This window comes from Aedes aegypti, chromosome 1 (genome assembly GCF_002204515.2).
Source record: "Aedes aegypti strain LVP_AGWG chromosome 1, AaegL5.0 Primary Assembly, whole genome shotgun sequence".
Classification (NCBI taxonomy): domain Eukaryota; kingdom Metazoa; phylum Arthropoda; class Insecta; order Diptera; family Culicidae; genus Aedes; species Aedes aegypti.
In genome coordinates this window covers 137,004,641-137,021,112 of record NC_035107.1, presented here as the reverse complement: position 1 = coordinate 137,021,112, position 16,472 = coordinate 137,004,641, and the positions used below count along the sequence as shown (strand labels likewise).

The following is a 16,472-nucleotide window of genomic DNA, read 5'->3' as shown; positions in this document are numbered from 1 at the left end:
GCATTTGATTGGTCCAACAAATGAACATTTCCGGCCCTGACACGCCTCGAATTTACGATAAAGTGGCCGATTCATATCTAAACATAGGTGGCAAGCTTATGGGAACGTATTTACGTAAACTTTCATGTTTGATCTTTACTTTTCGATAACTGTAACGGTTTAGTATCCAACAAAACTATAGCCGGTTCTTTGAGGCGGAGTGGCCACATTCGGTACATTCTAAATTGCACCGTTTAGAATCTTTATTTATAATGTTGAATATCGAATCTTAATGATTTATGCAAATTAAAATGTTTGCCATTGCAAATAGATAAAGTTATTTGGCATGTCCTGAAAAAATACCCATTTTTTACCCGTCCTGACACAGTGACGCACCGGAATAGCTCCGGCCATAGGAATATACTCGAGTTCCTTTGGCCATTTCTAGAAACTAGATATGTGCACCAGTATACTGACAAAATATTATTTGATTACGTTAACCTTCGGGTTGTCGCGCTGTTGTACTTTGTATAACAGTTGTGATTTATATGCTGTCATTTTACATCAAAGATATCTATCGACACCAAACCAAAATGTATTCCTCAAGAATCTTCTTGAAAACAATACTAAATAGCTTTTGTTTAAAGCCGGCCCAGGGCTGGGCAAAACGGCTCATTTCAATGGACGGATCCGATCCGAATCAATCATTTGAGTGAACCGGATCTTATGAACGGTTCAGTGGCTCAGCGGCTCGCAAAAGAAGAGCGAACTGAACCGAGCATACGGAAAAAGAGCGGCTTATTCCCTGTTGCGCGGCATGTGTCTCTCCTTTTGTACCCTTCTCTCACTCTTCCCCAAAACCTCCGAAACACTCGACCGATTTCACCTACCTGAACCAAAAGGAAGAAGCGAAAAATGTGCTTGCCATTCAAGTTGGCACTTTTACTCTCTATCTTACATCTTCCTGTGTGCAAGTGGGCAGGATCTGTCTATGCTGAGAGCGCAGAGAGCACGGTGCAGCTTGCATGTGTGGCGTGGCACGCAAAGCAAGCGTTTCAATCCAGCCGAGAAACGAACGAAGGAGAATAGGGGAAAATTTAATTGCTTCGTTCTTTTTCCGGACTATTTTTTTTATCTAATCCGTGCTGATCCAATGAATCGACTCTCGCCCAAAAAGAGCCACGGATCACTCGTTCTTTTGAGTGATCCGGATCTTTTGAACGGCTCCGATTCTTTTTGCCCATCTCTAATCAGAACCACCACGCTGCCGTTGTGAACGAAAAGCGGGGTTTTTTCAACAGTGTTGTACAAAATACAACAGCGCGACGACTGAAGTGTTAAACATGTATCGCCCTAAAAGATTTTGTGGAATAATCTCTGGAGGAATCCATGGATCAAATTCCGGAAGAACTGTGGAAATCTTTTTAAATTGACTAAAGATATCAATATAGGAAAATTCTGGAGTGATTTTAGTCCAAATTTTATCAAACCTGTAATAAACCTTTCTATATTGTCTTGGAACAATACATGTAGGGTCAGGCGGGGCAAGATGGGCACCCTAAGGATAAGCGCGATTTAAGCCTACTTAAACGTTCTTATTTTGGTAAAATTGGTAACCATCCTTATCTTTTACATTATTACTTTGACCTCCAACCATCAAAAGTTTTAAAAAATGATAAATAGTTTTACAAATAACACGCTAAAAAATAGCTTTTTTATCATCGGTCAAAAAAATTGCGGGGCAAGATGGGCACCCCCATAAAAAGATGCAATTTACTAAAGAAAACTATTATTTTTCAATGCTTGCAATATCCCAAGATATTATCTATAATATCTGATAATATTTATCTTCGACTAGCTTAGTTTTTAAAACTTTTATCAAAAAATAAATAACTTTCCATAAATTGCTAAGATTTTGCTTAAAAAACGATTTAATTTGTTGTTTGTTTATATATTTTTTAGAAAAATTGTTTTGTGCAATCTTGCGGTATCTTCCGTAAGTCAAGCCCACAGCTAAATGTGGTTCTATAATTTCACACTTTTACTTAATTTTGAACATGGTGCTCATCTTGCCCCAAGGGTGTAAATTTATTAATATAATCAAAACAGTTGAAATATTTTTTAAATTTGATAAAAGTTTTGCTCCTGATTACCTACAGAAGATTATTCTATAACTATACGACCAAAAACGTATGAATAAATTTGTTTACGCAACAAAAATATCACTTTTAAAAGAACAAATCTTATATAAAAAGGTAAATTTTTTACTTCTATGTATTTTTGACAATATTTACGCTGTGCTGTTGATTTTTTAGTTGATTTTTATGATCATCATATCATTTTAATGATATTCATCAGAACCCCAAATAATTTAATGAACAGAATAGGTAGGAACGACACAAACTAGGGGTGCCCATCTTGCCCCGGGTGCTCATCTTGCCCCACATTCCCCTAGGACTCATTGGAAAGATTTTGCGCATTTTTATATTCTAGAGTAATGACTGAAGAAATTGATAAAAGGATTCCTAAAAAAAACTGAAGGATATCCCTGGTAAATTTTAAAACGAAAAAGACAGTTTATACCGTCTTCAGCCAAAGGCTACACAAACTGAACGAACACAAACATTAGGCAATGGACAGCACGTAACACCCAGTAACCCAGTGATGAATTTTTCGTTTGACGAAAATTTTCCACCGGCTGGAGAGGGAATCGAACCCACACTTCGTGGCACAATACGCCTAAGCGACTGACGCCGCTAACCGCACAGCCACGAAGCTGGTGGTATAAATGTTGGAATTATTTGATGGATTTTATGAAAAAAAAATCTTCAAATTTCGACTTGAGAAATTATTGTAATAATTTCGAGTGGAACTCCTGGAGAAATTGTTAGATTTATTTATGTATGAACAAATCCCCGGAGTTATGGATTCTCCTTCATCTTAAGGAATATGTGAGAGTATTCCTGGAAAATTTATGCAATGGTCGCGTAAGAATATCTTCTTCTTGGCATTACGTCCTGCATCTCAGTTTAAGCACTTTTCTAAGAGCACTTCCACAGTTATTAACTTTGAGTTTTCTTTTCTAATGAAGTCAAAGAAATTTTCATTACGAAAGGACCTGGACCGAAAAAAGTAGCTTAAAATATAACTTTGCTTATCGACAGAGATCTTAGACCTTTAATTCAAATAGGCTCATTAGAGACCTGCATTAGAATGAATACCAAGTCTCTAAGAAGAGACCTGCTACCAGCCCTACGTGAACTTCTAGAATTTTGCACCTGGATTCGCAGTAAGCAGAATAAAGAAAAAAGTGACCATAGAGACTATTTTGATTAAAAAATACTTTGAAAACCTTCTATTCAAAAGTGACTTTTACGAGACATTCATCTCAAAAAGATCTGCTACCAGCCTTGCAATTGGTGGGGAAAGTGCCTCTAGAGCCGGGCCTGATTGCTTAATCTTGAAGACGCCTACAAACAGATAGGTGGTGAATAACGGCTTTCTTTCAACATATGTAGGTACATGAAATAAAGTCAAGTTCTGAAATTTACCTTTTCTTCATCGTAGAATCTTGACTTTTTATTAACATTGAACCGAATCAGATACAGACGACCTAATTCCGAATCTAAACAACTTCACCAGCCTCTGTAAAAATACAAAAAGAAAAGAGAAAAAGCATTAGAAAACCTGGATGACTTAAAGATATCAACAGTTAATTTGAATAACGATTCCAAATGAGTGAATTTTGACAATCCGGTTACTGAAAGGGCGGAAAACCGAAACGATTCAATTTTGCTCATACACAAGGCCGGCAATTTCTAATGTTAGCAAGAAGCACACATTTCGAGTTAGGTCAGGGGTCACCCGGAACTTACAATCCCTACTTGTTAACCATATATCCCCAAGAGAGATAAAATTAGGGGTGGCAGTTTACTTTTCATCTGCAATTTAATATTGATTGAAACGGTTAATTGAAGATCGACGACATTGTAATTGTTAACCTGAAACAATAGAAGAAATGGCAAATAATGTCTTTTCAAATCGATACTCACTTTCTGGCTTTCCGTTGACCCATTTGGTGAACTTGATGTGGGACTCGTCTCGCCGAACGGCTTGAGCTCGCTGTTCCGGCTTCAGAGCCTTGCGGACCAGACGGGCAGCAATGTTGGAGTAGTTGATGTAGCTAAACGAAACAATAGAAAAGGTTTAGCATTTTGTGATTGATTCGCAGTGCTAATGTCTAAAAAAAATAGGAAATTTACGAGACCTCATGCTAGAAATGGTGACAAAAAGAGAACAAACTGGAATCAAAAAGAGAGCTCACAGGAACAAAATAAAGACCATACAGAAACCCGAAGATAAGAGTTTTTAAGGGAAATTTAAACAAAAATCCGGTCAGACATTTGTCTATGTATACATCTATTTTTTTAATTGCGACAAGTACTAATCATCGATATTATTAAATGCATTTTTTAAAGGTTCAGAAAAAAATCAGAAATGTACTAAAAATTTCCTTCAGGTATTACGCCGAAGATTTCTTCAGAAATGCATTTATTGATTGTTTGGAAATTCTTCATGAATTTTGTTCAAGATTATTTTAAGAATTCAATCGAGAATTGGATTTTTTTAAAGTTTAAATCCAGAAATTACTGCAGAATTTCTAGAAATAGTTTTTCGTTTTTTTTTTTGAAAAAAATTCAAAGTCTTCCAGGTGATTTTGTCCAGGATTCCCGTTTATGACATCCTCATAAATTCAATCAATAATTTCTTCAACGATTCATATTTTTTTTAAGATTCCCTCCGAAATTGTTGATCAGGATATTTTTTAGATTTCAACCAGAAATTTCTCTATGAATACCTTTAGGAATTACTCCAGCGACTCCTCATAAGATTATTTCAGATTTTCAGTCTTCCAGAAAATCTTTGAGAAATTTCCCAAGAAAATACTGACGGCATTTATCCAAGAATGATCCCAGGAAACTGGGGCTTTCCTTAGCCGAGTGGCTAGAGTCCGCAACTACAAAGCAAAGCCATGCTGAAGGCATCTGAGTTCGATTCCCGGTCGGTCCAGGATCTTTTCGTAATGGAAATTTCCTTGACTTCCCTGGGCATAGAGTATTATCGTACCAGCCACACAATGTACGAATGTGAAAATGGCAATTTTGGCAAAGAAAGCTATCAGTTGATAACTGTGGAAGTGCTCAATAAACACTAAGCTGATAAGCAGGCTCTGTCTCAGTTCCAAGACGAAGAATACCAGGGAATTGCGAATAGTTTTGTTTTTCAAAATTTTTGGAAGAAACTCCTTAAAAAATCGGAGGCCCTTGCTAAAACAAGTCCTATAGTAATCTCTGGTCAAACTTTTGTAGAAATTTTAGATGAACTCTTGAAAGAACTTCTGAAAGTAAACCACGAGAAAATTGTGGTTGATTTTCTAGATAAATTGCTAAGATATCTATTATTTTATTTTAGAAAATAAACAATCGAATTCCTGGTTGACATCTTGTAGGCTTTCTGGAAGAATTTCTAGAAAAACATTGAACGCAATCCCGAAAATAATGTGTAGAATGCTGTAGTATTTGCTGATGTGAAACTTTGAATGAAATTTGGAAGAAAATTTGAAGATTTTATTCGAAAATTATTCGTGAAATGTTTGGAAGAACTGCAAGAGTAATTCGTGAAAGGAATGTTGGAGAAATCAGTAGAACAAATACTGGGGGACTTCAATAAGCAAACCCTGGTCGAATTTATTCAGAAGTTCTTGGAAGAACTCTTAATAGATTTCCTGGAATAACCCCTGGAAAACAATATGCATTCGGGAAGGAATCCATATGAATAATCTTGGGGGCATTCTTGAGGTTTTTCCTAGAAAAATACCTTAACGAATTGCTTCAAAAACTTCTTGTGAGAGCTGTAGGAATCTTTGAAAGATTTGCTATAGTAACTACCAATTATAGAGATCGGTGAAAAAACCTCTGTAAAATTCGAATCCGTAATAATAGACGATGATCTTAAACTGATCCCGCTTAAAAAAGTAAGAAGAAGACAATTTCAACGCATTCGCAATCCTGCTATGGAAGCTATATGGCAAAATCTCCAAAAATGAATTAAAAACGTTTTTTTCAATTGAGAAACAACAATTTTGAAAATAAAATTTCTCAATTGGACCCTAGCTCTAAGCCCTCTAGGAAATTACCTGAAATTAAAAAAACTTCAGAATGCAATTGCGAAAAAGCTCAAAAACTTGCTATGCAGTTTGAAAGCGCGTACAATTTTAATTTATTACTCACTAGTCCAATTGAAAATCAAGTTGCTCAAAATAGTTGCACTTGTGGCCAATGAAAGTGACTTCAGTAAAAAATGCTTTAAAAAGGAGACTTCAATTCAAATGACCGGCTTTTAAAAAAAGTGACTCGCTACCAACCCTGTGTTAGAGACCATTTTTGTTGAAAAGAGGCTTTAGTGGACCATCCATTGCAAAAGATTTTCATTAAAAATGGAGACGAAGTCTCTAGAAAGAGCCCGGATACCAGCCCTGGATTCCGGACCTTCCAGCCTCCCGGTTTTCAGAAAATCTTCGTAAGAGGTTACGTAAGGAACAAATTGCATTGCAGTCGGCCAAAATGAAAACATCACTTTTTCGGGTACTTACTTCAAACCAGCGGCTCTCCAGGCAGTCATTTTCGAGCGGTATTATTCGATCCGACGTACGTAATGGCTAAAACGTTATTATACGAAGAATTTTAGTAGAAAATCAGGCAATAATCGTGAAAAATGTTACTTACAAACTAGGGGATGTCTGCCGCAAGCGATCGCACACCAAATGAATGAATGTGACGTTTGGTAGTTGGATTCTGCACGTTTTTTTGCCACTTTCTATTTCGCTCGATTTTGTTTCGCCGCAATTCCACTCGGCCGTTGAAAAACTTCTACTCATTCATTAGGACTCCGTCTTGCTGAATAAACAAGAATTATGCTCTCTTTTTGTTTATCGACTAAATTTTTCATAAAAATTGCGACAACCAAGAAGCTATCGCACCTTTGAAGGAAATTAAATAAATAACCAACGGATTGTAAATAATAATTTTCCATTTATGGAGTCGGACCAGCTCGTTGTCTGAGCAAAATTATTCAAGAGTGTGCAATACTAGGGTGGCTCTTATTGCATCCGCTAATATTTTGAAAGGTTTTTATTTTGCTTATATTCATTACAAATGAGCCTATGCATGCTATAAGGGCCCATTCACATATTTCATAACACTAATGGGGGTGGGTGGGTGTCCTTGAAATGTTACAGTTCTCGCATAACTTATGATCTCGCCCTAAAAGCCATTGGTAACCATGTGTGTAGCTCGTTATTTCTGAGTATTTGAATGGATTTACACGTTATTTAACAACTCTATGGTGAAGCAAGGATCATTCTCTACCTGCCAGTGGTGTTGGTTTGGATGCTTATTCATTCATTTACTCAGAAACAACGAGCTTCACAGCTGGTTACCAATGGCTTTTAGGGCGTTATCTCAGATTATGCGAGAATTCATACAAAATTAAAAAAAATATTCATACAAAATGCGTTACGAGGGGGTGAGTGGGTGACAAAAATGCCCATTTTTGGCGTTATGAAATTTGTGAATAAACCTCGCATCACAGACAAACAGACGTCACACTCTCATCATTGTCCATCGACCACCTTTTTAACGGTCGGTTCAAAAATATGTTAGGTGGCCAATCCGCCACCCGCAGCGCTTGCCTTGTTTTTTGTTCGTGTTTGACGTTTACACACTACCGCCATCTGTTGGCCCGTCGGCCAAACACGCTGATTTTAGCATTGGGCGTACATGTCCTCGTGACTATGATTTTGATCGAGATTTGTTCTATGTGTTACGTCTGTTTGTCTGTGCTCGCATAATCTGAGATAACGCCCTAAAAGCCATTGGTAACTACGTGTAGCTCGTTGTTTCTGAGCAAATGAATGAATAAACATCCAAATCATCACCACTGGCAGGTAGATAATGATCATTTCTTCGCCATAGCGTTGTTAAATAACGTGTAACTCCATTCAAATGCTCAGAAACAACGAGCTACACACATGGTTACCAATGGCTTTTAGGGCGAGATCATAAGTTATGCGAGAAACCCTAAAACGTTTGACTATTACTGTTTCTAAGTTGCCCGTGAGAGAGAGTGAGATAACACCAACACACGGCGCACAGTAAAGTCAAAAGAACAAAAGAATGTATGGTTGTAACACACACTTAATTTATTTCGCCGAGGCCGGCAAAAATAATTGCCGAGAACTCAACAGCTGAGATTTCGGCAAAAATCTCGGTAAAAGTTCAAAGTGCCGATTGAGCTGCAAAATGTTAAATCAACCCAGCTGTCAAAATTGCTGAAAATCTCGACACACCACTACCGAAATTCGGCAAAACGATAATATTTTTAATTGGAAGAAGAAATAAAAAAAAAACATACAAATTTCAATAATCAAAACAAATTTATTCAAAACAAATGTACAATTGCGTTACAAAACACCATCACTGTAAACATCCCACCTTTCATTAAATTTGAGTAAATTTCGTTCTTTTTCATTTCAAGCACGACCATGAAGGAGTAAAAGTTCCAGGAAATATTTCTGAAAATGTAATAAAAATAGCATTATATGAGCTGACTCGTCTGAATGCATCATTATTACGCACAAATATACGCCATAAAACATTTTTCATGTGAACACTTACATGTAGGTGCTCTTCCTCTTTCTAAGAACGTTTAAAAACATTTTAAGGAAATGTTGTGTCCGGCAGCTCTGATTTTTCGGTTTTGACAGATGCAATTTGCCGAAATTCAGTAAAAAGATTTGTTTGCTGATTTTTGCGGCAAATAAGATTGCCGGTCTCGGTTATTTATGTAAACTTAATTAATTTTCGTCGATTTGCATCTGTCAATATCACTCGTCTGTCAAAACTGAACGAGATTTCGATAAAAATATGTTTTACCGGCTGAATTCGTCATTTTAGTTTACCGAAATGAAATTCTACGACCAACCTTGCAAGGTTGATAGCCATAACTTGATTTTGGAAGGACCATCGAGTTAGGGAGGTATCGAATAGAACACAAAACCAGTGCAAAATCAGTTGACTCTCGATATTCCGTATCTCCATTTATTACGTAACGATAAAACAGGAAATTTTTAAACTCCCTCCCTCTATATAACGCTTTTTGTATGCAAATTTTCAAAACTTTATAACACAGACAAACAGACGTAACACTTAGAACAAATCTTAATCAAAATCATAGTCACGAAGACATGTACGCCCAATGCTATAATCGGTGTGTTTGGCCGACGGGCCAACAGATGGCGGTAGTGTGTAAACATCAAACACGAACAAAAACGATACGAGCGCTGCGGGTGGCGGGTCGGCCACCTACCATATTTTTGAATCGACCGTTAAAAAGGTGGTCGATGGACAACGATGAGAGTGTGACGTCTGTTTGTCTGTGTTTATAAATTATTCCAGGCTCATGGCACGAGACGACTTTCAGCGTAGTCAACATCTCCATGTGTTTACTCATTTTCGGGTGATTTGAATCGAGAGTGTAATCAGAATGCGAAGTTTTGTTTAATGTTTATGATCCATTCGCTCCCAAGACGACAATTCGTCCGCTGAGGTGTGCTGCTGTCGTCATGATGATGGTTTCCGAAAGCAATGTCAAACCCATTCATGGTTTCAAAACATTCGGAAGAATATATTTATTTTCACTGTTTAAGTGAAGTAATGTATGAAATTGAATGAAATCCAATGATAGAAAACTCATTTCACTATCCAATGGTATTTTTAGAGGCAGCGGAGAATGTTCCGAAACGTGTTTTTTTTAAGCGCAAAAATCGCGCAGGTGAAAGTTTCAATGAAACTAACCTCACATATCCTGGTTTTCCAACCTCAAACTAGTGCTCCTACCAGCCGGATCTCAATTTCTATGAAAGTAATGCAATAATACAAAAAAAAAAACAAACGTATGTAGAACAAAGAGAATGGATATTCCTACCTTTTCCGCCTATTTGATTACTGTTAACCATCTTTTAGCAGGAAAATAAAACATTTTCCCCCCAGCGGCATGTGATGGATGCGGGAAAAATCAAATCTCTCATCATCTGACTAGTTGCGCTACCTACGAATAGATGGCTAACAGTATGTTGCGTTTCACGCTTGGAGGCCTATAATCGAGCAAGTTTCGGAATCAAATCACTGATTGCTTGTTTGGAGGCTTGCAGGATGCCTTTTAACGTTTGCTCTCCTTCCAAAACCATCGAAATGTTGAATGTGCTTCAACTTTTTGGCACATTATTAGCGGTCCGATAGATTTGGCTCACGGTTCCGCGCATGTTTTCGTCACCGGAGATTTTTTTTTCCTGTTTTGGAGCGTCTTGCTGGGTAGTGCTTCGTAAAGCCCAAGCAGGACAGTTCGGTTTTGCGTCGTCAGATAGATTTTGCTCACGGTTTCGCGCGTGTTTTTGTCGCCGGAGATTTTTTTTTCACGCGTTTCGTTATTTTATACAACCCGATGACCCTGGAGGGATCGGTTTTGCTTTTTACTGGTTATTGAGCAAAAATATTACTGCACAATCGACAAGCATTTCGCGAAATACTATTTATACTATAAATAAGCTATTGTTTTCTCTTTTGATTGCCGGCATTCAAAAGATTAATTTGAAAACGCTTAAACAACAAATATTTATGGTCTATCGCCAGCTTTCTAGGCGAATCCTGACAATATACCTTCCCCAACCTCCAACTCCGTAGCACTTATGAGGGTGTCGCTGAGTCGGTGGCCTCTCATTAAGTAAGTGCTACATCAACATTTCCTTCTCCTTTCCCAAGTTACGGTGAAGATGGGCGTGGCCGGGAATAGCGATATTCTTGTTTTCTTGTTTATGATTTGAACAAGGTATACTCCCCTGCCTTGTTCTTGAAAGTAGTCAGGATGAGATTATTATAAAGAAACATGAATGTTGCTAGTATCCATTCTACGAAGTATACCGTAACTACGCTAACGTTAACGCTAACGCTAACGCTATCTTTTTGACACATTATTAGCTGATTTAACAATATCAAAAATTGATAATCAAACCATAGCAAACAATTAAACAAAACAATGGTCTTTATTTTTACAGTTCTTACAACTGACAGTAGGCGATATTCACTTATCGCCCGGGACATCCTGGCTACGAAGAACACTGTGTATCGGTATATGGTTGTCATGGGCCTGAATTATTCAGCAACATTCAAAAAAGTAATATATATATAAAATGGACAACATAACGGCCTGCTTTTCCAACAAAAAAAAAAAAACCGTGCTGAAAAGTTCTACTTTTTAGAACTAATGTTGGTATCGAAAAGTAGCCTTTTTCTGTACTGTTATATCAAAGACAAATTAAAGACCTCCATGTCCCTTGCAGTTGCCCAAAATTTTATGGCTCATAGGGTAATCTAGAATGCCGTTCAAAGTGTACTGCGATCTGTCAAACTTTGGTACCTTTTGCACTACCGAGGGACCAAATGCAGTACTAGAAGTGGTACCCAATCTCAGCCCGAGTGGGACGGACCTCATTATATGCAAGGTTCTGATTCTATATTGGACAATCCGAATTGAGTCAGATTCGGATCATCCAATCGACGTACGTAGATCCAATGGATCTACGTAGATTTAAAAGATAGTTGACAGTGAGGGATGGATTCTGAGTTGGAAACAGATCGTCTTCTGGACGTAGTGGAGGCAGTAGAGCTAGTCAGTTCACTTTCAAAAATTCCGGGAGCTTTATGTGGCGATTAGTGCGGGCAATACAGCACATGAACATGGTGTGCCTTTAAATAGAATCAGCAGTGAAAGGGTTCATTCACATATTTCATAACGCCGTTTTTTCTAACACCCACCCCCTCGGCAAGCCTCGTTGGATAAATGCACGACACGTGCTGAAAAAAAAAACAAAATGTTAGTTAATTTAACAATTTGAGGGGAAAATGACTATCGGGCTGTCAAATTTTAACTAAAAGTTAAATTCACCTTGTCATGATGAAACCCCTCGTCGCGTCAAAGCTGCAAACAACAAGCAGCGCTTCGAAAGCCGAGCTGTCAACCTGAGCCGTCGTTGACGTTACCATACGTGCGTTGTCAGACTAGAGCACGGCATAAAAATTAACAAGGCAGGCTCTTTACTGATGTAAACAACGAATTTGGTTGTAAACATGTGACGTCACTCCTATCGTACCATATACCTTCCGGACCACTAGATCATTTTTTTCGGAATTTTGTTCGAGGTGGATAGGAATGACGTCGTCAAGTAGCTGTCAGTTTTCGGAGTATATCACCTTCTTAATTTAGTACACCGTGGACTAGAGTGATTCGCAGAAATTGAAGCATATTACCAACAACTTACCTAATCTACATACTATACGTAAAAGTACCTATTATCTAAAATTGATCCCATTCGAATTGTTAGTGATACTTGATGTACAAGTAGTTTAAAGACAGTGGATGAAATTATGAAATTATGTATGTAATCTACGAATGATCTCCTATACAAATTGTTTATTTATATCTTCACTCTTTGCCCTTTGTAGTTATGCTCTAAGAATATTCAATCAGTGAATTCGATTATTATACCTTTCAAATTGAATATATAGAAGACTCGAGGTAATTACATAGAACTAGAACTAAGGTAGCTTTGAATTAACCTACAATTCTCGCATAACTTATGATCTCGCCCTGAAAGCCATTGGTAACCATGTGTGTAGCTCATTGTTTCTGAGCATGTGAATGGATTTATACGTTGTTTAACAACTTTATGATGAAGAAAGGATCATTATCTACCTGCCAGTGATGTTGGTTTGGATGCTTATTCATTCACTTGCTAAGAAACAATGAGCTACACACATGGTTACCAATGGCTTTTAGGGCGTTATCTCAGAGTATGCGAGAATTATTCAATTAGGTCTTCGTAGCAGTCAGTCTGTGACACGATCCGCAAAAGTTTTCCTGGGATTTTCACCAAAATTGTAAGACGAGCTCTGTAATTTGTTGAAAATGAATCACTAAATATAATTCTATTTTTAGCTTAAAGCTTAACCCACAACATAAGGTCTGCTTCATTAAGATTTGGGAAATCTTCGCCACAAATTCCTTTAAGAATTTTGTACGTGGAGCTATGGAAACTGGACGTCACGATACGACTGCTGGAAACTATCATTGCAAAAAATGCAATCGGAGAGATTCGGCAGATACCCATATGGTGGCTTGCGATCAGTGTCATGTATGGACCCACTTCGGATGTGCTGGAGTCGACGAGTCCATTAAAGATCATAAATACGTATGCAATGCATGTGAAGCTTTGGAAGGAGTCGCAAGAGGAATGCAACAACTCAAGCCACCTGGTGCGGACAACAAATCCACGAAATCATCGAAGGGAACCAAGAAAAATTTGAACACACCCGTGCCCAGCATGACCTCCAGTGTCCGAGAAGCTCTGTTGGAGGCACAGATGAAGATGATAGAAGAACGACAACTTCTAGAAGAGCAAGCGTTAAGGGAACAGGAAGCGATAAGAGTCAAGCAGATAGAGGAAGAGCGCCGTCAATTGGATGACAAACGACGACTAGCAGAGGAAGAAAATCAACTACGAGAGCGTCAGCTTCAAGAAGAGCAAGCGTTCCAAGCAAAGCAGCAGCTCATAAGGCAGCAGTCACTCGATAAGAAACATGAACTACTCCGCCAGATAGCAGAGGCTAGTAGTCGACCCGGATCAGTTGTAGATTCACGCGGAAAAGTTTCCAGTTGGCTGGCACAGCAGCACGCCGTGGTTGACGAAGACGCGTATGATTGTGGTGCTGGTGCCCCCCACATAGTAAATCAACAAGAGCGAAACAACGGTGGAGGAACGGCGTTGCCTGCGGCTCCGATGTCGGAGAACAGATCACACAGACCGGGGTTTCAAGCTCAATCGCCTGTACAAGAAGAGGAAACAATAACACCGTTTCGTACTTCTAAGAGTTCAAATCCGACTGCACTGAGCACACAACATTTCGCTGCACGACAAGTTATAGGCAAAGAATTGCCTACGTTTGGAGGAAGTGCTGAAGATTGGCCGATATTCATAAGCTGTTTTGAACAATCAACAGACGCTTGTGGATATTCGGAAAGAAGTCTGAAGGGCCATGCTTTGGAGTCCGTTCGGAGTCGTCTGCTACTCCCATCGAGTGTACCTCACGTTATTAGCACGCTGAGGATACTATACGGTCGACTTGAATTACTGGTTCGTTCCTTGATAGCGAAAGTACACCGTGTTCCAGCACCGAAACAAGATAGACTGGAAACTATCATGGAATTTGGTCTCGCGGTGCAAAATTTAGTCGACCATCTCACGGCGGCGCACCAAGAGAATCATCTTGCTAATCCTACACTCATGCAAGAGTTAGTGGAAAAGCTTCCAGGACCTCTAAGGCTAGATTGGGCAGTTTACAAAAGCCAACATCCAAACGTTACACTGAGGACCTTCGGTGGCTTCATGTCTAGATTGGTTACTGCAGCGAGCGAGGTGACATACGATCTACCGGTACACAGCAAGCCAGCCAGAAACGAGAAAATCAAGTCGAAAGAGTGGGGAATAGTGCAAGCACATACTGCAGTGCAGTACAGCACGGAACGCCCGAATCGTGATAGTCGGAAAGTCAGCAAACCATGTGCATTATGTGAACGCGAGGGACATCGACTACATGAATGCCCACAATTTAGAACGTTCGATGTGGATGAACAATGGAAATTCGTCCAACAAAAGGGGCTTCTCAGGACTGCCGCCTTAAACATCATACATTGCTCCATCCACCCACCACAGCAGTATCTCATTCGGTAAATATCTCTTCTAACTGCTCTGCTAGTAATGAAAAATTGTTTCCAATATTTCGAATTATCCCGGTTGTGTTGAGAAACAGAGGTCGCTCCGAAATGGTTTTCGCGCTAGTTGACTCTCCTGGAAAAGTCCATTGCAGAACAACTACAAGTGGTCGCACCAACAGAGGCACTTACCCTACAATGGACTGGAAATATTACCCGAGAAGAAAACGAATCGCAAATAATTCAACTAGATGTAGCAGGAAAGGGTATTGGCACCTATCATAAGCTTATCAGTGTGCATACGGTCGATGGATTATTGCTGCCTACCCAATCATTTCGATATCAAGAACTGGCTAAACAATTTCCTTATCTACGGGGGTTACCAATAGAAGATCAAGAACAGGTACAACCTAAGCTGCTGATCGGTTTGGAAAACCTGCGACTTGCTGTACCGATAGCCATTCGAGAAGGCGCGGCTGGGGTGCCAATCGCAGCAAAATGTAGCCTTGGTTGGGGAATTTATGGATGCGCCCTAGCACCTTCCGGAAATAAACCCGTTCTGAATTTCCATGTGAGTGTCGCATCATATTCCGATCGTCAGTTAAACGAGCAATTACGGGACTATTTCGCCTTAGACGTGTCAGGAGTATCAGGAGCAGGTGAAAAACCAGAATCAGACGAAAACAAAAGAGCGATGCGTATACTAAAGGAAACCACACGGCGGACGTTGCGAGGATTTGAAACCAGGGTGGGTGTACGGCTGTCAACTACAAACAAAGCTCGCCTAACAATCATCTCTCGGGCGGGCCGTCCCAAACAGCATCATCTCTCACGCGGGCCGACCCAAACAGCACAGGTGGAACGCGGGCCATGCCAGACAGCTAATGCTGATGCCAAACGAATACACCCACAAAACATGAACGGTAGGCGAACCTCGTTGCGTATACCCCCCCTGTTTGAAACAGGGCTACTTTGGAACACCGACAATCCAATTTTTCCAAATAGTTATTTGACAGCACTACGTCGTCTACAATCACTTGAAAGAAGACTATCGAAAGAACCGACTCTCAGAGAACGTGTAAATGAACTGATTCACGAATACACAAAATGAAATCCAATCGTCGGATCCGTCTCGTGTCTGGTATCTCCCGTTGGGGATTGTTACAAATCCCAAGAAACCAGATAAGATTAGGCTCATCTGGGATGCCTCAGCTAAATCCGACGGTGTGTCGCTCAACTCCAAACTCCTAAAAGGCCCGGACTTGCTGACACCATTGCCAACAGTGCTCTCTCGTTTCCGCCAGTACCCCGTGGCAGTAAGTGGAGACATAAGAGAGATGTTTCATCAACTCACAGTCATCGAACCAGACCAGCAAGCACAAAGATTCCTTTGGCGTGAAGATCCTGCAGGAGAACCACACATCTACGTGATGGACGTTTTAACGTTTGGCTCAACTTCCTCACCCTCGTCAGCACAATACGTTAAGAACCTTAACGCATCAGAGTTCGCATCCGAGTACCCACGTGCAGCAGGAGCAATTTTAGAAAACCATCACGTGGACGACTACCTCGATAGTTTTGCCACGGTGGAGGATGCGATCCGCACAGTG

The 16,472-nt window shown here is 39.6% G+C and overlaps 1 protein-coding gene across 2 annotated transcripts; it reads right to left on the bottom strand.

Annotated features, from left to right (window-relative positions):
- Positions 1-3,525: 3,525 nt before the first annotated feature.
- LOC5564053 (protein stunted) lies at positions 3,526-6,923 on the bottom strand. Of its 2 annotated transcripts, XR_002501051.1 has the most exons (5): positions 6,765-6,923; positions 6,632-6,697; positions 4,032-4,162; positions 3,855-3,920; positions 3,526-3,624 (listed from the first exon to the last, which is right to left on the bottom strand). XR_002501051.1 is itself a non-coding variant. In XM_001648333.2 (4 exons), exons 2-4 carry the CDS (start codon positions 6,658-6,660, stop codon positions 3,605-3,607), a joined length of 180 nt encoding a protein of 59 aa, XP_001648383.1. In that variant the 5' UTR covers positions 6,661-6,697; positions 6,765-6,923; the 3' UTR covers positions 3,526-3,604. The 2 variants fall into 2 exon arrangements, 1 of the variants encoding a protein (XP_001648383.1); XM_001648333.2 differs by lacking the exon at positions 3,855-3,920.
- Between the last annotated feature and the right edge of the window lie 9,549 nt (positions 6,924-16,472).